The 22,416-nt window shown below is 53.3% G+C and overlaps 1 protein-coding gene across 1 annotated transcript in view; it reads left to right on the top strand.

Moving 5' to 3' along the window:
- TRIOBP (TRIO and F-actin binding protein) overlaps nucleotides 1–22,416 on the top strand; it is a 53,268-nt gene that overhangs the window by 1,131 nt on the left and 29,721 nt on the right. Inside the window, exons 2-7 of the mRNA XM_055329024.1 lie at nucleotides 2,891–3,030; nucleotides 4,565–4,760; nucleotides 5,757–5,925; nucleotides 10,074–12,720; nucleotides 18,119–18,233; nucleotides 18,921–20,066. Of these exons, the coding sequence (XP_055184999.1) occupies nucleotides 2,891–3,030; nucleotides 4,565–4,760; nucleotides 5,757–5,925; nucleotides 10,074–12,720; nucleotides 18,119–18,233; nucleotides 18,921–20,066 (4,413 nt within the window). The remainder of the gene's footprint in view (nucleotides 1–2,890; nucleotides 3,031–4,564; nucleotides 4,761–5,756; nucleotides 5,926–10,073; nucleotides 12,721–18,118; nucleotides 18,234–18,920; nucleotides 20,067–22,416) is intronic.

Raw genomic sequence — 22,416 nt, 5'->3', positions numbered from 1 at the left:
GCCAGAGTCCCAGTCCTAGGTTTACCATTTACCTGCCGCGTGACCTGTGGTTACTTACCCTCTCTGGCTTCACTCTCCTAATGCGGAAAGTAGGGCATCAGCCTTCTCACTCAGGGCATCTGGCACCATTTAGTCCAAGGCACATGTGGCTAATTCAATACATGTTATTTCCTCTCTTCCTCCTGGGAGGAAAGTAAACCTGGGAGATTCTTTTCTGCATGTCTTGATACCTCCAATAACAGCTCTCTACCCTCAAGCCCCAAGTTCAGGAAACATTCCTGAAAGCCCCTCTAGTCAGTCCTGATGCACATGCCCTCCTGCAGTGAGTGGAGAGATGGCAAGCATGAAACGGGAGGAGAAACTTGGATCCAGACAGGTCTGAGTTCTAGTGTCAGTCTGGCCACACCGAGGCCAGCTCACATATTCACACACGAACAGGTGCCTAAAATGTGTCAGGCATTATTGCTACCCGGGAATATGCAGAAGTGATCCTAGGTGCCTGGGCAGCCCTCACCCTGAAAGTTTACTCTGGCTCCCTTAGGAGCCTGGGTGCTGGATGCATCCCTGCTCTACTCTCAATAAATAAATCTTAAAAAAAAAAAAAACAAAAAACACTGATGGGCATCTGGGTGACTCAGTTGGTTAAGCATGTGCCTTTAGCTTGGGTTATGATCCTGGGGTCTTGGGATCAAGCCCCATGTGGGGCTCCCTGCTCAGTGGGGAGTCTGCTCTCTCTCCCTCTGCCTGCCACTCCCCCTGCTTGTGCTCTCTGTCAAATGAATAAATCTATCTTTATTTTGTTTTAAAGATTTTATTTATTCATTTGACAGTAAGAAAGAGCATACACATGTGTGCACACTCTGGGAAGGGACTGAGGGAGAGGGAGAGAGAGAATCCTAAGCAGACTCCCCCACTGAGCATGGAGCCCAAGGCAGGGCTTGTCATGGAGCTTTTCTCAGGGTTTGATCCCAGGACCCTGAGATCATGACCTGAGCTGAAACCAAGAGTTGGACACTCAACTGACTGAACCACTTAGGCTCCCTTTCAATATATTTATTCTTCACTGTATTTAACATTCTATTGATTTAACACTAATAAAATTCTATTTAATGTTTTTACATTATTTATTATATTGCAGATGTGTAGACCAGGCACTGTTCTAAGCCCTTTACAAATATTAACCCATTTAATTCTCCCAAGTTCCCTGGGAGATGGGTGTTCTTATCATCCTCAGTATTATAGATGAGAAAACCAGGCTCAGAGAGGGAAGCCACCAAGCTGAGGTCACTCAGCTGGGAAGTGGAGGTGCCAGGATTGGTCCTGATGTCTGAGGCCAGAGCCCGTGCTGACCCGCCAGGCAGGAAATCAGAGCCAAGGACTGGCTACTGGGCCTGCTCCAATGGGCAGTGGGCAGTGATGGGGGCTGGGGGTGAAAGCATAGAGGCTGTGTCGTGACAGGCTGTGGGTCCTGCTTGGGCCCAGCTGAGCTGGACCCCTGGTGGTACCCAACCAGCTACTCCCTCCTCATTCACGTGGCAAGGTCCCCAGGGCGGCCAAGGCGCCAGGCTGGGCTGCGGATCTGACACCTCCCGCTGTCGAGTTCTGATCAGAATCTGGCTCCAGGGCAGGGGGCGAAACCCAACCCACATGGCCGTGCTCTGGCTTGGATGCACAGTGGGCGCCCTGGCCCTGCTCCTTGGCACTGCCCCTGGCCGCTGCCAGGCGACTTGGAATCCGGGGTCCCCGTGCCCACCCTGCCCTGGGGCCCAGCGGTGGCCTCAGCACTGAGCGCTGAGCCCCGGGGTCCCCGGGGAGCCCGCGCCCAGCCCCGCTACCCCTCCGCCCTGCCCAGCTCTCAGGTGAGCGCAGGGATCAGGTTCCTGCGGTTTCATGTCCCGCATTGTTCTTGGCTGGGCCCCGGCTTATGAAAGAGTAATGAGGGGCCCCTGCTCGCAGCCGGCCCCTCTAAGGTTTCCGCTGCCTCGGCCGCTGCCACCGTGGCCCAGAGTCGGGGCCTGGGAGGGCGGCAGCGCGGGGGCCTGAGCCGGAGCCCCCCGGGGACGAGGGTGCTGACAGCCGCCAGCCGCCGCCGCGCGGGAGCCCGCCGCCCAGGTAACCCGAGAGGAGGCGGGGTGCAGGGTGCCGCGGCCCGCGGCTCCGGGGAGGTGGGGAGGGATGGGGGGGCCTTCCCGGAGGCCAGCCGCCGCCGTTCCCCCCGGGTGAGCCCAGCACCAGCCTTCGCACGCCCAGGTGTGGCCTGGCCGAGGGCGGGTGGGAGAGAAGGGCTGGCGGCTGGGGCCCCACCCCCACTGGAGCCTGGACCCTCCAGGCTCCCGGCCCCCTGCCCCCACCCCTGTAGCAGGGCAGATCCCCCAGTCCCCGCTTCCTGGCTCCTCAGACTTCCTCTTTCTCCCTGGACCATTGCCTTCACTCCAGGTGGGCTTGGTCCTTCCTCCTTCCCCTCCCTCCTCCACCTGGCTTTCCAGCTCCAGAACACCCGCTTGGGCCCTTCCGTTGACTTCACATCCTCCAGCACACACACTTGTAGCAATATACTCACATGCATTGATGCGAACGTACGCACTAGTGTATCCCCCGGACTTGCAGACGCATGCATGTGTGCACACCTGCACACCCATGGGCCTATATACACACACATACCTGTACACACACGTGTGCAGGTGCACACACCCTGTGCCTTTGCCAGTCCCCAGCCTGGGTCCCAAGAGGCGCTTCCAGCCTGATGGACAGCTCTCCTTGAGAAGCATGAGAACCCCCAGGAGATGCCTGGACACTCTTCCACACTGCCTGGTGGGGGGAGGGGCTGCGCAGAGGGTGGGGAACCCCCACGTGGGCCAGGAGCTGCCTCCTCTCTCCAACCCTGCCCCAGGAGCCGGGGAGCCCTCCAAGTGCTGAGGTGCCTTACTGCGACCTACCACGCCGCCCACCTGCCTCTGAGGACCCTGTCAGCCCCTCAACCTCCAGCTGCCAGTCCGTGGTGGGCTTGGGCCTTGAGCCAGGGCCTGAGAGGTGGGTAGAGCCCCAGGGCTTGGGGGAGGGTTCCCTAGGGAAGGATGCCCTCACCCCCTCCCACACCCCTTCACGATAGCAGGAGTGTCTGTGCTGGCTGTGGGCATGGGTCACATGGTCAGTTCACACAGCCTTGGGTATAGGCTGGCAGTGGGCATGTTCCTCGGGCTCTAGCTCCGTCTGCTCTGGGGTATGGAGCAGCTGTGCACCCACCCTGCAGGGTGCATGGCCCCCATCCCGCTCACATTTCTTGGTTCCCTTGGCACAGCTTTGAAAAATTAAAGAGTCTCAGCAACCAGGGTGCCTGTTAACCACCCACCTACCTGACCGTGCACTGCTCTGGCTTTGGGATTCCCTCCACTTCCAGGCCTAAGCTGAACTGAAGTCCCTCTCTGAGGACATGGTGCCTTGGAAGGGCCTGGCTAAGGGTCCAGAAACCTGGGTTCTAGCCTCAGCTCCATTCCTGATGAACTAAGGGAACATTATTCCCTCCTTTATGCCTCAGTTTCCTTGTTTATTATCATTATTTTTTAAAGATTTTGTTTATTTATTCATGAGAGACACAGAGAGAGTCAAAGACACAGGCAGAGGGAGAAGCAGGCTCCCTGCAGGGAGCCCGATGTAGGACTCGATCCCAGGACCCTGGGCCCACGAACTGAGCTGAAGGCAGATGCTCAACCACTGAGCCACCCAGGTGCCCCTCCTTGTTTAAAAAATAAGAGGAATTGAACCAAATCAGCTTTGCTTTGGGAACTTGTATTCTTCCCAGGTAGGTATTACTTAAAAAATCCAGCTTTGCCACCAAGTATGTTTCAGAAAGTCTGGGATAAACAGATTTGAATATCTTCCTTGCAAGATTTGTCAGAACCTTTAGTTTGCTAGCAGGCCTTGTGCTTTTAGGTAAGGAGGTAGAAGTGTGTGATATGTCCCAAACTCACTTGGCCACAGACCTCTTTTTCAGGGCTATCATCTCTTTCCATCTTGTAGGTCGATCTGTGGGTCACTCTTTGGGGATACTGTCATCTATAAGCCTCCTTGGACCTGTGGCTATCCCGACTGGCTTCTCTAAAGCAGGGCTTTCTCTGCTACCCCCTCCATGGCATCCAGACTGGTGACCCTGTCACCACCTGGAGCCCTGCTACCTTTTGAAGCCCCCTTCACCCCAGTACAATTCTGTCCTGTTAGTTGTACTGAGCTTGAGGATCCCACTCCTGCTCCAGTGACAGAGGATTGATGCTAGGGCCACAGGCATGGTTCACAATGCAGCTGTACCCCCTTCCTTGCTCTGTGACCCTGGCCAGTCCCTTGATCTCTCTGAGCCTTGGTGTCTTGTCTGTAAAATGGGAATCATTACATTTCAAAGGGAGACTGTTGTAGCTGAATGAGGCAGTCTGTGTGAAGGCCTTGGTGTTACCTCCCTCCTTTGCTCTAATATGAGGTGTGTGCAGACCTGGGTGGGGGTATTACTCTCTAATTTCTATGACTTTTTGGGGAAGAAATAGGTCTGTGGTCATAGGTCTGTGTCTTCTCCCAGGGGCCCATCAGCAGGATCCTCCACAGAGGTCCCCACAGTTGCTCCCAAGAGCAGAAGCCAGGAACCAGAAGCAGTGCCCTATCTGGAGGGTCTGGCCTCCTCTCAGAGTGGCAGCTTCGACGAAGGTCCTGACTCTGGCACCAGCTCCAGCCCTGACTGTGACACCCCTGATGATACCAGCGACTTGTCGTCCGTGGTGAGCTGGGGATGGAAGGCCAGGGGCCAGATCACCCCTCTGTGCCAGCCCTGGGGTCCCACCCACACAGAGAACTGGGCCAAGGTCCTCTGGAGACTTAGCCAGCATCTCTGGCTGCCGGGACCAACCACCTGGGAGGGGCAGGGGTCTCTGCCCAGCCAGCCCAGGGAACTGGGGGCTGACCATGAAAAGACAGGAGTTTCAGTTGACAGGGAGTAGCAGGTAAATCACCAACAGGGTCGGGCTGCCAAATACTCTCAGGTCACAGAGGGCCCGGATATTGGGCATGCTGTCCAGAGCAGGGACGGGACTGGTCCTGGGCCCGGTCACACACAACTGAGCTCCATGACTGGCCCTGGTACAGATTTCCTGGTATAAAGGGACAGAGGGGAGGGAGTAGGCTAAGGAGCCTGGGCAAGGGCTGGGGGCCATTTGGCTGGGAGAAGAGAAGATTCTGAAACTTCCCAGGATATTCACCCCTCAGAGGGCTGGAGAGGCAGGCTATTTGTGAGACCTCCAAGGGAAAGTATAGGACCGCAAGTGTGGGCTCAGGAAATGTAGAGACTTTTATGGCCCCATTTTGGGGGCAAGGAAACAGGCTGAGAGCAGCAAAGCAACTTACCTGATGCCACGTATCTGGGAAGTGGAGGGGCAAGGCTTTGAACTCACTTCTCCCTGGACCTCTGGGGATGTCTCTGGGGACCGGGGGCTGCTAGGCCAGGGCCTTCCCACCACATGGAGTCCAATTGCCCTGGGTTTAAGTCCCCTCCCACCTAAACCATTTCCCAGCTGCCTGATTTTGGGTGCAGTCACGCCCACCTCAAGGGTTGATTAGCTAATCTAGGTTAACGTCTGCAAAGAGCCCAGGGCAGTGCCGAGTATACAGTAGGTGCTCTTTCCGTGTCAGTGCCTTTCCCTTCCTTCTCCCCATCTCATGCTGGGAGCACAGGTCCTAGAGGTTCCGAACATGTTTTCTCTCTTTCCCTTCCCTGGCAGGACTGGGATATTGTTACGAGGCAGGAGGAGGCTCCCAGCTGGGACGAGCTCACCGCGATGATCCCGAGGAAACCCCAGGAAGGGCCAAGAGCCGACAGTGCCCGAAGGGCTCCATCTCTCCTTACCCGTTCCCCCGTGGGAGGTGATACCGCAGGCCAGAGAAAAGAAGGTGAGTCCTGCTAGGCCAGGTTGGTCTCTGTGACTACAGGTGTGGTGACAGCCCGGGGCCTGGCCAGATCTCACTGGCCATCTGGGTCCCCCAGCACATCTTACTTTGGTGGCCTGAGTAATAACAGTACAGTTCCCACATAATTACGGAGCGGCCTTGGTGTGCCATGCGACCAGCTTTAAGAACATCATCTCACAACTGGTTGGTTAGGATCAGGTTACAATTGATGGAAACCGACTGAACAGAAACGGAATGACTCACACTAAGTAAAAAGTTCAGGCGGTTGTGACTTCAGGCATGGCTGGATCCAGATGTTCAAATAGTATCGGACATCTGGTCTCTGCTAAGTTTTCTCCTGCATTGGCTTTGTTCTCAGCCAGACCTTGCCCCGGTCATAGCATGATGAGCAGCAGCAGGACCTGGCTGTCTCCTACCTGTGTATCAGCTCCTAGGGAAGAGGGCACAGTCTTCTCAATATGGTTCTCCTTGGGACCCAGCATGGGTCACGTGCCCAACCTGGTGATCAGGGATGGAGTCAGGCCTCTGTGCATGCCTCATGGCCTGCGACCGGGGGAGGAGATTGCCCACGGGAAATCAGGAGGATTGTTTGCAGAGAAAGGGAAAGGCCACTGCACAGGCCAAGCGCCCGGATGCTCGTGACACTGGTTAGCATCTCGACATGTGAGCCCAGTATGGGTGATGGGAGCATGTGGAGCATAGGAGTCAGGGAAGGGAGGGGAGAGGAGGCTGCTGTGGAGGGCCACCCACCACCTGACCCTCCCTCCAAACCTGTTTTCCTGCAGTCTGCTCCATGTCACCACTATGCTAACAGCTTAGACCCCAAATCTGGTGTTTTCCTGATTTATTTCTTCACCCTTTATATTCAACAGCAGTTCTGGTTAGCACCACCTGCAAAACATACCTCAAGTCTGTCCCTTTCTTGCCATCTGTATAAGTACTCCCTGGCCAAGCCACCGCTGCCCCTCACTGAGATTGTCCCCAGAGCCCCCTCCAAGCCTCTGGTCTCTGCCCAGCCTCTCAGTCCGTTCCCCACAGCAGCTGGAGACACCTTTAAAAATATGAGGGGTTCCTGGAGGGCTCAGTTGGTTATGTGTCCAACTCTTGATTTTGGCTCAGGTCATGATCTCAAGCCCTGTGTGGGGCTCTGTGCTAAGCTTGGAGTCTGCTTGAGATTCTCTCTCCCTCTGCCCCTCCCCTTGCTCACATGCTCTCTCTCTCTGTTTCTAAAAAGTCAAACAAAAAACCCTCCATGACTCAGATTTTATCACCACCTTACCCCCACTGCCTTGCCCTATCAGGCCCTGGAGAGAGGGTCTGTAGGAAGAAGTAATATCACAGAACACAGGGAGCCAAATACCTCCCTGGAGCAAGAGTGGCCTAATAAACAGGTGGGATTTTGTACTAAACACCTGCTTTCTTGCTTCTAACACAGGGCAGTGGAGTGGGAAACCCTCACTATGTGTGACCTGTTTGTCATTACTGTCCACCTGATGGCAGGCTCCCAAATCATAGGCAGGGGGCCAGGGCCCAGGAGGAATTTGCCAACTCCAAGATGAGATGCTAGGAACTCCTTGACATTCCTCTCTGGGCCCCTCCTAGTTTGCAAAGTACACTCTATGCGGTGGGCTGTGCAGAGTCCAGCTGGCTGAAGGGACAGGACCCGGTGCCCCAGGACATCTGTAGAGTTTGTCCTGTGTGTGCAGTAGTGGGGCTGCTGGAGTGAAGTCAGATCCTGAGTGGGCCAGGCTGAAAGAGATGCTCACGATGGGAGGGCAAGGAAGAAGCCTGGGCTGGGGGCACTGACCCAGCTGTGAGGTCCCGGGAGTGGTGGTGAACGCCATCTCAGCCAGCACCCCTGCTCAAAGGGTAAGAGAGAGCTCAGAGCTGGATGCTGGGGCACAGCATTACTGAGCCCTTTCGGTGTGCTGGGCACTTTCTTCACTCAGCCCAGGAGGCACAGTAGAAAACTAGAAGGTGGGGCCCCTCCCCAGATGGAGCGGGGAGGCCGGTGCGGGGGGTAGTCAGAGCCTCACCAGCCATGGGAAATCCTTGGGTTTTCTTCCAAATGCAGTTCGGAGCTCCTGATGTTTTTGAAATCTTTTATTTTGAAATAATGTCAGATTGATAGCAGAGTTGCAAAGAGTACAGAGCATTTCCTTGTATCCTTTGCCCCATTCCCCTAATGTTGACCTCTTTTTTTTTAAGATTTTATTTATTTATTCATGAGAGATGCAGAGAGAGAGGCAGAGACATAGGCAGAGGAAGAAGCAGGCTCCATGCCCTCAGTGCCCCCAATATTAATTTCTTAATTTTGATAGGCATTTGGGATGCCTGGGTAGCTCCAAGGTTGAGCATCTGCCTATGGCTCAGGGCGTGATCCTGGAGTCCGGGATCGAGTCCCACATTGGGCTCCCTGTATGCAGCCTGCTTCTCCCTCTGCCTATGTCTCTGCCTCTCTCTCTCTGCGTCTCTCATGAATAAATAAATAAAATCTTTTTTAAAAAAATTAACATTTTTATGCCACCACTATCTAGATTATAGACTTTATTTGGGTTCTCCCGGGTTTTTCCATTGATGTCCCTTTGTGGTCCTATGCTCCTAACCAGGACCCACATGGCATGTAGACGCCATGTCTCCCAGTCTTCTCCAGTCTATAGCTCTTTGGACCCTCCCTGTAAGCAGGGGTGAACTATCCAGGTTTGCTTTTGGAAAGATCTTCCTGAATGGGATGATGATCTGGGGCCCACAGCACACATGTTGAGGGCTAGTGCAACCATCCAAGGCATGGGATTCACTTGGCTGATGGGGGAGGGAGGGGTGGGGGGTGAGAGGAGGCAGATGAGAGAACCTGGCCCGGGGTTTGGAAGGTCATGGGGCGTCAGTTCATCCGGCAACAGCAACAAAAAATTTAAAATCTGGGATCCCTGGGTGGCGCAGCGGTTTGGCGCCTGCCTTTGGCCCGGGGCGCGATCCTGGAGACCCGGGATCGAATCCCACGTCGGGCTCCCGGTACATGGAGCCTGCTTCTCCCTCTGCCTGTGTCTCTGCCTCTCTCTCTCTCTGTGACTATCGTAAAAAAAAAAAAAAAAAATTAAAATCTGCTGTGTGCTTGGTTCTAGTTCCTTGCTAGGTGCGGGAAATTCCGACTTCTGGGACAGCAGCTCAGAAAGCTTGGAGGAGGCAGAGCTTTCCCAGCACAAGGGGGTGGGGGTGTGTCTTAAGCGTGGCCTTTAATGAAAGCAGCCATGGCTCCTTCCAGATGAGGCCACCTTCCCCTTCAGTCCTCTCCTGAAGCACTGGCCCAGGGACACTCACACAGCTGGGGGCTACCACATGCTGGATGACCAGGGCCTGCAGGGGCTGGAGGGTGACACTGAGGCCACGGCGGCCCCTTCACAGGGATGGGAGTTGTGAAGGGGGTCCCTGTTTCGGGCAGTTACATTAATCTCCCAGACCAGGGCTGCTTAGACAGTAACGTGCATGCAAGTCACCCAGGAATCTTATTAAAATGTAGATTCGATGTGGGGGTGGTGGGGTGGTGGCCCGAGAATCTGCATTTCTAGCAAACTCCCAGGTGAGGCCTATGCTGCAGGTTCACAAAAGCCTATTCCATGCTCATGGCAGCTCCAACGGGCACTGCTGGGGCAGGAGCCTCTCTGGGAGTCAGGAATGGGAGCTTTCTAGAGCTATCACACATGAAAGAGCCTCATTAGAAGAGATGGGGGAATTTCTCAGAACCCATCTGCAGGAAGTAGAATAGAGAAAGGGAAGTTGCTAGATAGCTGCTGCTAGACTCGCCTCTCCTCTTCTCGGGTCCCATGGGCTATTGTCAAAATTGCTCTCTACGAATTTGTCCGGGGACTCCCAGTCCCTTCAGGCTCAGAAAACTACCTCCCAGTGACTGAGTCAGGTGGGGTTTCAATATCAAATTCCCAGCCTCAGCTTGAGAGAGGCCTTTAAGCCTCCTCCAATCAAACTCCTTCCGAGGGGTGGAGTCATTTGGTGTGGACAGTGGGTCCTCTGAGAAGGGGCTGTGGGCTCTGCCTTAATTATCTGTCCCAGGGGACAAAGAGAGGTAGTGTGTGAGACCCCTCCTCTTACCTTGAACCAGCCTCTCCTCTCTCCAGACACCTGCAGTGGGAGCCGAAGTGCTGGACAGCACTGGGCGAAACTCCGGGGAGAAAGTGGGCACTTCTTGGAGCGGCACCGGTCGGCGCTAACCCAGGCTTCCTGTGTGACACCGCATAGCGGACCTCGAAGTGCCACCCCCCAGGCTTCCTCTTTTCATCATTCTGCCCAAAGGGACGCTGCCCAGACTGCTTCCGCACAGTTCAATACCCCCCGAACCTCCTCTCCCACACAAATCGCCCAACGGGACAAGCCCAGAACCTCCTCCATCCAACAAGACATCCCCAGGACCTCTTTCACACAGCGCAACACCCCCAGAGCATCCTCTCCCTCAAGAGTTGCCCAACGGGATAACCCCAGAACTTCCTCCATCCAACGAAACAATCCTCGAGTTTCTTCTCCGACTAGAGCCATCCAACAAGACAACTCCAGAACCTCTTCTATCCAACAGGACAACCCTCAGACTTCTTTTTCCACTTGTACTCCCCAGAGGGACAACCCCAGAACATCCTCTCCCAACAGAACTGCCCAGCGGGACAACCCTAGAACATCCTCCACCCAGCGGGACAATCCCAGAGCCTCCTCTCCCAACAGAACCACCCAGCGGGACAACCCTAGATCATCCTCTCCCAACAGAACCGCCCAGCGGGACAACCCTAGAACATCCTGCACCCAGCGGGACAATCCCAGAGCCTCCTCTCCCAACAGAATCACCCAGCGGGACAAGCCTAGAACATCCTGCACCCAGCAGGACAAGCCCAGAGGCTCCTCTCCCAACAGAACCACCCAGCGGGACAACCCTAGAACATTCTGCACCCAGTGGGACAATCTCAGAGCCTCCTCTCCCAACAGAACAACCCAGCGGAACAACCCTAGAACATTCTGCACCCAGCAGGACAATCCCAGAGCCTCCTCTCCCAACAGAACCACCCAGCAGGACAACCCCAGAACATCTTGTGCCCAGCAGGACAAACCCAGAGCCCCCTCTCCCAACAGAACCACCCAGCGGGACAACCCTAGAACATCTTGTGCCCAGCAGGACAATCCCAGAGCCTCCTCTCCCAGCAGAACCACCCAGCGGGACAACCCTAGAACATCTTGTGCCCATCGGGACAATCCCAGAGCCTCCTCTCCCAACAGAACCACTCAACGGGAAAATCCCAGAACATCTTGTATTCAACAGAACATCCCCAGAACTCCTTCTACCCAACGAGACAACCCTAAAACCTCTTGTACGCAGTGGAATAACCCTAGAACCTCTTACACTCAACGAGACAATCCACAATCTTCCTCTCGGCGGGACAACCCTGGAACTTCCTCCCCACGATGCTGCACACAACAGGACAATCCTGGCCCATCGTCTCCCCATCGTTCCACTCAGCGGAACAATCCCAGGAATTCTTCTCCCCATCGTACCAACAAAGACATTCCCTGGGCCTCCTTTCCCCTCCGCCCAACCCAGAGTGAAGGTCCCCGAACCTCTTCCCCATCTCGCTCTAAACAAAGTGAGGTTCCCTGGGCTTCCATCACCCTTCGGCCAACCCAAGGTGACAAGCCTCAGACCTCATCTCCCACTAGGCCAGCTCAGCGTGACCCACCTCTCTCCTCCTCTGGATCTACCCAGCATAACTCATCATCCCGGGCCACTTCCTCATCCCATAACCCGGGCCACCACAGTGCCTCCCGGACTTCTTCACCTCTGTACCCGGCTACCCACGGAGTACTCCAGACCTCTTCTGAACCCTCCCAGCCTGCATGTTCTGTGTGTATTGGGCATCGGGATGCCCCTCGAGCTTCTTCACCTCCTCGCTATTTGCAACATGACCCCTTCCCCTTCTTCCCAGACCCCCATGCATCTGAGAGTGAATTGCCCCACCACACCCCCCCTTATATACCTCCAGCTGTGTGCATTGGTCATCGCGATGCTCCCCGGGCTTCTTCACCCCCCCGCCACACCCAGTTTGACCCCTTCCCCTTCCTCCCAGACACATCAGATGCTGAGACTCAGTCCCCCCAGCATGACCCTCCTCAGTTCCCCCCACCAGTGTGTATTGGGTACCGTGATGCACCCCGGGCTTCCTCCCCACCACGCCAGCCCCCAGAGCCCTCCCTGTTATTCCAGGATCTCCCCAGCACTGAGAGCCTTGTCCCCTCCACAGACTCATTACATGAGCTCCCCCACATCCCCACCCCCGTGTGCATTGGGCACCGTGATGCACCCTCCTTCTCGTCCCCACCACGCCAGGCCCCTGAGCCCTCCCTCTTCTTTCAGGATCCCCCAGGGACTAGTATGGAGAGCCTGGCCCCCTCCACTGACTCTCTGCATGGCTCCCCAGTGCTGCTCCCTCAAGTGTGCATCGGATACCGGGATGCACCTCGAGCCACCTCCCCACCCCGCCACCCCCCCAGTGACCTAGCGTTCCTGGCACCCTCACCTCCACCAGGCAGCTCGGGGGGCTCCCGGAGCTCAGCACCCCCTGGGGAGACCAGGCACAACTTGGAGAGGGAGGAGTACACCGTGCTGGCTGACCTGCCCCCACCCAGGAGGCTGGCACAGAGGGAGCCAGGGCCCCAGTGCAGCAACGGGGGCCGCACCCACAGCCCTGGCCGTGCAGAGGTGGAGCGCCTCTTCGGGCAAGAGCGCAGGTGAGCTCAGGGTGGGGTCAGCCAGGTGGGCTGGGGAGGAGGCTTGGCAGCAGAGCACGTGGAAGGTTCACAGGTTCGGGTTGGCAGATGGAAAGTGTTCAGAGACCCCCACCCTGCCACTGACTGGTTGTGTGACCTTGGGCAAGTCACTTCATCTCTCTTTCCACATTTTAGGAGGTTTTGTTTTGTTTTGTTTTGTTTTGACTACCAAGTGATACTGTGCATAGTCTAGCGATTAAGAGCAAAGACCAGGGTCAGGTGGGCTGGGTTCAAATCTTGGGTCAAATCCAGTCCCTAACCTACATGACCTGATATAGTGATTTAACCTATTGAGTCTCAGTTTCCTCATCCATAAAATGGGGAGAACGTTAGTACATTAATTCAAATAAGATCAAACTCTCAAACCCTTTGTGTGATCCAGAATCACAGGTTTATTTTGTTTTTTTTTCCTTTGAGAAAAGAAAATACCCATGGTTCTTGTCTGCTTTAACAAAGGAAACTCATGGGTCCCCATGCATTTCAGAAAACAGAGATGTCAATTTATTAATTTTTTAAAAGATCTTTAAAAAGATTTTATTTATTTATGAGAGACGCAGAGAAAGAGAGGCAGAAACATAGGCAGAGGGAGAAGCAGGCTCCATGCAGGGAGCCAGATGTGGGACTTGATCCCAGGATCCCAGGATCACACCCTGAGCTGAAGACAGACGCTCAACTGCTGAGCCGCCCAGACGTCCCTATATTTTTTTTTAAAGAATTTTATTTACTTATTCATGAGAGACAGAGACCCAAGCAGAGGGAGAAGCAAGCTCCCTGTGGGGAGCCCGATGTGGGACTCCATCCCGGGACCCCGAGCTCACGACCTGAGCCAAAGGCAGATGCTCAACCACTGAGCCACCCAGGTGCCCCCAGAGATGTCAGTTTAAAATGAATGGCTAAAGCCACATATTTTATTTTTATTTTATTTTTTTAATTTTTTTTAATTTATTTATGATAGTCACAGAGAGAGAGGCAGAGACACAGGCAGAGGGAGAAGCAGGCTCCATGCACCGGAAGCCCGATGTGGGATTCGATCCCGGGTCTCCAGGATCGCGCCCTGGGCCAAAGGCAGGCGCCAAACCACTGCGCCACCCAGGGATCCCAAAGCCACATATTTTAAATAAGAACTCACAGAATTACAATTGTATTTATTTATTTTATTTATTTTTTTTAAAGATTTCATTTCTTTATTCATGAGAGACACAGAGAAAGAGAGAGGCAGAGACACAGGCAGAGGGAGAAGTAGGCTCCATGCAGGGAGCCTGACATGGGACTCGATCCCAGGTCCCCAGGATCACGCCCTGGGCTGAAGGCAGCACTAAACTGCTGAGCCACCGGGGCTGCCCAAATTACAAATTTTTTAGAGGTTAAGTGTCACTTTCCTGGGATAGGGCGACAATGCCCAAAATCCACATATTTTGCGAGTCCCCTTGGTGTTCAAGCAGTGCTGCGCAGGTGGTTTATGAACCAGGGCATCTGCTTTGGCACAGCTGTGGGGAGGGAAAACATTTCCTCCCAATCTGTCTGAGATTTCTTTCTCCAGCAGTGCCAGCCTCAGGATTTTCAAGGATCAGGGCTGGAATTCTATAAGTTAAGGTCAAGGGAAGCAAGGAAAAAAAAAGTAGGTCTGAAAGTCTCAAAATTTGCAGTGTACAATTCAATGCATTACAGTGTATTTACTGAGACTACCTAATTTTAGAGCCTTTCTATCACCCCGGGACCGGGTAATATTTTGCATTCCAGAATTCTTTGTTTTCCTTTAGGCAATATTTTCTCTGAGATTTGAATCTCCTTGAGAAAGCTTATCTCTCTTATTCTTCACATTTCCTTCTCTAGTAAGTTTTATCCATTTACTACCCAGGTGACAACCTCTGTGGTCTCCATCATTAGTGTAATTCTTTTTTTTTTTTTTGCCCTTAAAAAAAACGCACACACATGCATTTTCATGTTTTTTTAGAGCAGTTTTAGGTTCACAGTAAAATTGAGTGGGAAGTACGGAGATTTTCCATTCAGCCCTTGTCCCCCTACCCACCTGCACGGCCCACCCACTACAACAGCCCCCATCAGAGTGGAGCACCTGTTACGAATCATGAACCTACACTGACATGACATTATCACTCACAGTCCATGGTTTACATCAGGTTCACTTATGACAGTGTACATTCTATGAATTTGGACAAATGTATAATGGCACGTAACCACCGTTATGATATCATGCAGAGTTGTTTAACTGCCCTAAACTGTCCCCTCCCCTGTCTTTGGCCTTTCTATGATTACTATTTTTATTTGAGTATCAATTTGCAGACTTTTGATTTTTATATGATAACTCCACAGGGACTCTAATTTAAACCAGAGTTCCAGTTTCAGTTTCTCCTCTTCCTCCTCCTCCTTCTTCTTCTTTTTCTTCTCTTCCTTCTTCCTTCTCCTCCTCCTCCTCCTCCTCCTCCTTCTTCTTCTTCTTCTCCTCCTCCTCCCCTCACTCCTCCTCCTCCTTCTTTTGTTTTTCCTTACGGGGATAACTTTGAGAGAGATAAAGGGTTTGTAACAGAAATCAGGAATATGTTTATACTTTTATTAACCATTTAATTATTTTTACACAGATACTTCTATTCATTTCTTTTGCTCTCTTTGAAGTTGTTTACCTTTTTAAAGCTTTATTGCAGGATAACTGATAGAAAATTGCATACATTTAATGTATACATTTTGGCAAAGTAGACTACTTATTTTTTAATCAAGGTTTTATTGATTACTTGAGTTTTTTTTTTTCTCTTGTATGACATTTTTCCTAATAGAAAAGCACTTGTCCTTTGAAGATGAAATTTTAAAACCTATTTAAGTATCTGTAAGGGGACAGACAAAGTTATCAGTGGATGGCTAGAGGGCTATGCTTTTATTTTCTCCCATATATTCATTCAACCTGTATTTATTGAGCATCTACTCTCTCCAAGCATTGTCTATGTGGGCCTGGGAAATTTCTCTTAAAAGGGCTTTCACATTAAAGCACTGGGCATTTTGGCTTGATAGGTTCATATTTCTCTCCTAGATGCCTTGGGAATCCCTTATCTTAGCATCATATAGACATTTTGCAATCTCTTGAATTTAGAAGAGAGCTTTCATGGAATTTGCTAGGATTGATGGCTTTAAAGAAAAAAGATTTTATTTGTTAATGAGAGACACAGAGAGAGGCAAAGGCACAGGCAGAGGGAGAAGCAGGCTCCCCATGATGAGCCCGATGCAGGACTCGATCCCAGGACCCTGGGATCATGCCCTGAGCCAAAGGCAGACGCTCAACCACTGAGCCACCCAGGCATCCCTGACTTGATGGCTTTTGTCCTTAAATACTCTCTGGAAGTAGAGTAGAGCCCATCCAAGCTTCCAAACGAAAAATGCTTCCTTTGTCTTCTTTAGTGCAGCCACACCAACACTGAGGAACAGGTGGCCCAAGGGGACACTGCTGGTTCAGCCTCACAAAGGCTGGGTCTCTGTTGGTGTCTTGGAATTTTCTTGAGTCCTTTCCTCCTATTCTCGATTCCACATGGGGGAAACTTCTCAAAAGAGATGATTGTTGGGCAAGCTGGAGTTTATATGGGAAGTGCTTCCATTAGAAAGAGCACACATTCTCCTGTCCACCCTGCACCGTGTATTTTTCACTGTTACCCTCCTCAATCTAGTCACATTTGGGGGCTTTCACTTCATGGTGCCTCCAACACTTGGTTCTAGGGAAAACTCACTCTGAGGCCTCAGATCTCACAGAGCAAGGAACCCCCCATGGTCTCAGATAGATTAAAAATGGAAGCTGATTGGGCAGCCCTCAAACTCAGAAACCCTAACTCCCAGGGTAGAGAACTTTGGTTTCCTGTGAGTCTACTGCTCAGAATTGCTAAAAACTCAACTTACTTTATGGGTTCAATTTTTTAAAATTTATTTATTTGAGAGAGAGAGAGAGAGAGAGAGAGAAAATGAGCAGGGGGAGGGGCAGAGGGAGAGAGTCTGCTCAGTAGGCAGCCAGACGTGGGATCAATCCGAAGGCCTCAAGATCATGACTTGAACTGAAGGCAGACACTTAACTGACTGAGCCACCTCGGCATCCCACGGGTCTGATTCTAATGACATTGGTAAAAGCTATACAACAACAGCAACAGACCTCAAACTCATAATTTTTTTACTCTCCAAGACTTGTTGAAATAAACATCCAGTGGAGTAATTGGGTCTTAGGTTTTGTTGTTTTTTAGATTTTATTTATTTATTCATGAGAGACACAGAGAGAGAGGCAGAGACATAGGCAGAGGGAGAAGCAGGCTCCCTGTGGGGATCTGGATGTGGGACTTGATCCCAGGACCCCAGATCACACCCTGAGCCTTGAGCCAAAAGCAGATGTTCAACCGCTGAGCCACCCAGGCGTCCCTGGGTCTTGGGTTTTGATGCCGTTACACACAGGATGGGAGAGGCGTGCCCAGATACTGTTTGGTTCCTACCTCTCAACAGAGATATTGAATTAAATATTAATTAACAACCACAACTTCCCATTATAAAGCAAGACAATGAACTGGAACTAGAGACTTTTTATAGCTTAGAGGTTATCTTTGTTAGATGTGGCAACAATGCTTGAAGTCCAGGTGTCTTAGAAGTGACATTGGTGTGGACAGTTTATGTTGGCTTTTCGGAATTGTAGAGGATGTTTTTCCTCCCTCTGATCTTGCTAAGAGCTCTTTTACCAACAGCTAGGTAGGCCTGAAGTGTGTAAGGTTAAGTGCCAGAACCCTCTTAGTTACGGAAGGGGAGGGAAGACGGGCCTGGGAAATCCCAAACTCCCCATGTGGACAGGAAAAGGGTAGAAAGAATGGGATATGAGGGCACATGACACTGCATCTCTCCTCCCCACCTCATGGGTTGTGTGAGACAAAGTGGGATGGGCAAGTGCTTGGCACCTGGAACACAGGAAGTGCTCAATAAATGTTTGCTGTTACGATCATGTGTGCACAGTGCCTGGTACACAGTAGGTGCTCAATAAATCTTAATTCCCACAAGGACCAATCTAACCATTGCCTAGGGGTGAGTGGTGGGCTGCAGGTGGGGTGGTGGTAGTACCGAGTGAGACAGGAAACAGTCAAGGCCAAGGCTAAGCCTCCCACTTGTGCTTACTCTTTTTCTCATTTCATCACCCCCCCGAGGTAGGTAGATTAGAGTAGTTGACCATCCTCATTTTTCAGAACGGGAAATTGAGAACCTGAGAGGATCATCCCTCACTCAGGGCCCTTCAACGAGCTCATGGCTCCCGTTGGGGGCGGGAGTAGAGGAGCCGGGATGCTGGGAGTGGGACAGTCCCAAGGGCCCTCAGAGGGGCGGCTGCATTTGCTCATAGGAAGTCCGAGGCACCGGGGACCTTCCAGGCCCGGGACGAGGGGCGGTCGCAGCGGCCCAGCCAAGGTCAGAGCCAACTTCTCCGAAGACAGTCCAGCCCTGCCCTCAGTAGGGAGGTGAGCACTGCCAGTCTGCCCTGGGCCCCTGCAGCCCCAAGAGGTGGCCCACGACTTCTCCCCTCCCTCTAGTGCCAGGCAGGGGGCTTGGGAAGGGAGGTCCTTTATGAAAGGGTCAGAGTCCCAATCTTGGGCATTCAGATTCCCCCTCTCCCAAAGAGCCAGCAGCTCTTGGAAGCATTGAGAAGGCCCCCGGATTAGTCCTTTGAAGATGGCCCTTCCATGTTGTTGCCTTCCTTCATTCAGGTAGCACCTGCTACCTTGGAAAGTTTTCAGGGAAACCCCGGATGCGTCATTCCGGCTTTAAGGGCTACCTCTTCCAGGGTGGTGATTTGTATTTTTAAAGAAACTCAGAGAGCAGGGCCTGACCCCAGTGAAGCAGGGTATTGGTGGTGGAAATTCCGGCACCCGATACCCCAGGTTGGAATTAATACCTTGGGGTGGGGGGTGGGGAGCCAGGAAAGTAAGCAGCATTTTAAAGATCTCGGTCTCAAAGGGAGGAGACTGGGTGAAAGGGAAGAGTGGACACCCCAAGGGAGGGAAATCAGGGACCCTGGACGCTTTGTGGGCTGCTGTGAAGACACAGCCTGACTCTTCCCTGGCCAGGTGAAGGCCAGTTTCTGTCCTAGAGAGAGACTGCACAGTCAGGGTCCTGGAGCCTCACCCACCCCCTCACCTCGCCCTCAGGTAACCAAGCCCCTTGTGAAGCAGGCAGGACCGGCCCGGCGGACCCAAGCAGAGCCCCCTCCTCCCAGGAGCCCCGAGAGGCGGCCTGAAGGGGACCGGCGGCTCCAGGGGTCCTCGCTGCCCCCCAGGACATCAGCCAGGATCCCTGAGAAGGAGCAGCGGAGAGAGAGATCTCTGGAAAGTGGCCAGGAGGGCCCAAGACAGCCTCTGGGGGGGTGGCAGAGTCAGGAGGAGCCTCCAGGAATGCAGGGCCCTCACAGACCTCTGGAGAGCGGGTGTGGCAGCCGGCGGGAGGGCCCTGGCCAAGGGGGCTGGCAAGGACTTGGGGAGCCCAGCCGGGGGGTTGCCATAGCCCCAGAGGGAACCTGGAGGGGCCCTCTCAGGGAGTCCGAGGAGAGCTGGGGGCAGCCAGGTGGCCCCACCGGCCGCAGAGGGCAGCCAGAGGCCTGGGAGGAGCCCTCCAGTAATGGGTTGTGGGGTGCCCCTGACAGGCCAGCTCAGAGAGGCTGGGGCAACCTGCAGGAGCTGCCCAGTGCTCCCCAGCCTCAGAGCCACCCAGAGGACTCCAGGGTAGGCCCAACAGAGTTTCTGAAATCCCAGAGGCCTGAGACACCCACCACCACGGGCTGGGGGGCTGAGGGAACTTGCCCACACCTGCACAGCCCTGAGAGGCGACCCGAGCTTGACTGGAGGGACCTGGTGGGCCTTCTCGGGGCACCCAGAGACGGGGCCTGGGCCCACACAGAGGAGTCAATGCTCGCCTCCCACCTTCCCAGGTTGCACTGGGAAGGCCTCCTGGAACTGCTGCAGGCCCAGCTGCCCCGCAAGGACCCAGCTGGACACTGGGGTGCCCTGGCCACAGCTTCAGGGCCTGAGGTGGGTTCCTCAGGCACAAACGGCACCCTGGAGCTGGAGCGACAGGGCGAGTCTGCCGGCTGGATGGAGGCCACCCTAGTCAATGGACAAAGCGCTGGGCAGTGGCCCCAGAGCTCCGCCCAGCAGCCCAGCCCTGCCAGCATCTCCACCCAGTGGCCAAACACCAAAGTGACAAGTGGACCAGAGACCTCAACTATGGCTGGTCTGGAGGAGATGGGCCAGCTAGGGAGCAGGAACCCTGCAGAGCATCCCAGCTTGCCAGAGTGGGAGGTAAGTCCATCTCACCTCAGCCTGAAAGTCTGCCCCACCCAGACAGGTATCCTTAGAAAGGCCTCCCTTCGGCTCCTGCATACCCTCCAAGGCTCAGCCCTAATCATCTCTCCTGAACCAAAACTTGCCAACCACCCAACCTGACTGCAGTGATAATGACCAACACTTTTTATTTTTTTAAATTTATTTTTAATTTTTTTAACACTTTTTTTTTATGACCAACATTGACTACCAACCAAACCCTGGTCTGAATGTTTTCTGGTTATTTTCCTCATTTAATCTGCATAGAAGCCTGGTAAGAAAGGCACTGTGCATTTACAGAGCAGGAAACTGAAGCACGGAGAGGTTATGCTACTTGAGATCACACAGCTAGTAAAGGCTGGAGCAGGGATGGCCCACAGGATGGCTCAGTGCAGACCACCCTGGGGCTTCAGGCCAGGTGCTCTGCCCAGGGCATTCCCCCCTTCCCAGCTGCTCAGGCTCTGCTTCGTGAAGCCTCTGCTGGCTCCTACCTGGCCTGGCTGGGACCCAACAAGTGTGGTCAAGTCCCCTCCCCTGCTCTATTCTAAGTTCCTCAAAGTCCGGGTTGGCGTCACTTACCCCTTTCTAGCCACTATGGCTTCTCTTAGGCACAGAGGAGAGGTTGCACAAATGCTCACTGGGTCAAGCAGGCTGCTAGGACAGACTGAGAATGCATGCGCAAGGTAGGCCCAGTGCCTGGCATGTAATCAGGGCCCATGAGGTCCCTTCCCTGCCCCCTTCGCCCCAGGGGCTGGGTCCTAGAGTTGTTGGTACTCCGGTGCTTCCTGGAGCATCTACCTGAAGATGGTGGGTTGGGAGGGTCCTGGAGGCAACCTGGCTTCAGCTCACTGGGAACGTGGTTTGGGGCACCCAGCCCTTCTTGCCTGGTCTTACCCTGTGAAATGGGACGAGCTGCTTCCCTGATAGGCACCGCTGGGGTGATACGGAGGCTCGTGCTCGTTCATCCAAACCCCTCATTTCCTTATGTCCAGCCCGGTGCTGCCTCCCTCCTGGATGACAGCAGGGGCGGGGAGGTTACAGTGTGCCTGGTTCTGAGCTTGGTGCTTTACATGTGCCATGTATGCCTCAGCCTGATAGAAGGCTCAACCTCATCCAGCATTTGCCGGGGGTCACACATGTGGAAGTTGTGAGAAATTAGGTCAAAGTTTCAGTTCCAAAGCCTGAACTTTTAACTGCCATGTTGTGAAGCCTCTGAGCCCAGGGCCCAACTGGGGACCCCCCTCCCCTGTATTTCTCTGAGGCTTTTTATCTATTTACTCTCCAATCAACTCAATGCACGGACACCAGAGATGCAGGGATGAACCAGCTTGGTCCTGTCCTCCTGTCCAAAGGGGGATTGGGGAACTTGGAGCCCCCACACAAGAAGCTGTCAGGCTTGTCAGGGAGGCAGATGGACATGGGCAGCTTAGGGAGGAGGGGTACTATGTCCCAGTGGATGCTGAGACACTGCAGCCTGGCCTGGAAAGGTTCTTCACCTACACCATGGTGAAGCTCTGGAGTCCCTGGGAAGCTAGCCATGGCCACTAGGGAGGGGCAGGAGCACCAGGTGCTTAACGGCATTTCATGAATGACCACAGAGGCATTCACCAGGTGCTGCTGGGGTTCCCTCTATGCAAATCCTTGGTATGGCTTCCTCCTGGACTTCCTTCCACCCAGATTTACTCTCTACTTTGCAGAGCTGGCTGCAGAGTTCTGTGGGCGCATTGCCAGCCTTTGCATGTGCCTTTCCCATTGCTTAAGATGCTCCTCCCTTCCCTCTTCACCCACCACTTATTGTTCAAGTCTTAGGCCAGGTGCCCTGTTCTGAGATACCTTCCCTGAATACTCACCCCACCCCTACTTTGGTAATATTTCCCTTCTAGGCTCGGTGGTTCTGCTACCCTCCATCTGGCCACACTCAGTTGTCATTTTCCCCTAAGAAAGATGAGCTCCATGGGGGCAGGAGCTGCACCTACTTTATCTCTGCACTTCTGGCTCCTGGCTCAGGGCGTGACACAAAGGAGGGGTTCAGCTCAACAGATGATTGAACAGTGAATTTATGAATGCTTGAATGCATGCAAGAAACAAATGGAGGATGGGTGGGTCAGTGGGTAGATGACGGGTGCATGATGGGCATTGGATGTGTTAGTGGGTGATGGCCAGATAAATAGATAAATATGATAAATGATAAAAAGTTGGGTGGAAAGTCAGATGGATGATGGTGGAACAGATGATGGATGTTAGATAGATGATGTTGCTTAGATGCCAGATGGGGTGATGAACTGATGGATGGATGAATATGATTAGAATATGGATGGATTGTTAGTGT

This window comes from Nyctereutes procyonoides, unplaced genomic scaffold (assembly GCF_905146905.1).
Source record: "Nyctereutes procyonoides isolate TBG_1078 unplaced genomic scaffold, NYPRO_anot_genome, whole genome shotgun sequence".
In the NCBI taxonomy this organism is placed as follows: Eukaryota; Metazoa; Chordata; class Mammalia; order Carnivora; family Canidae; genus Nyctereutes; species Nyctereutes procyonoides.
The sequence above is the reverse complement of the archived record's forward strand: the minus strand, read 5'-3'. Positions and strand labels throughout refer to the sequence as shown.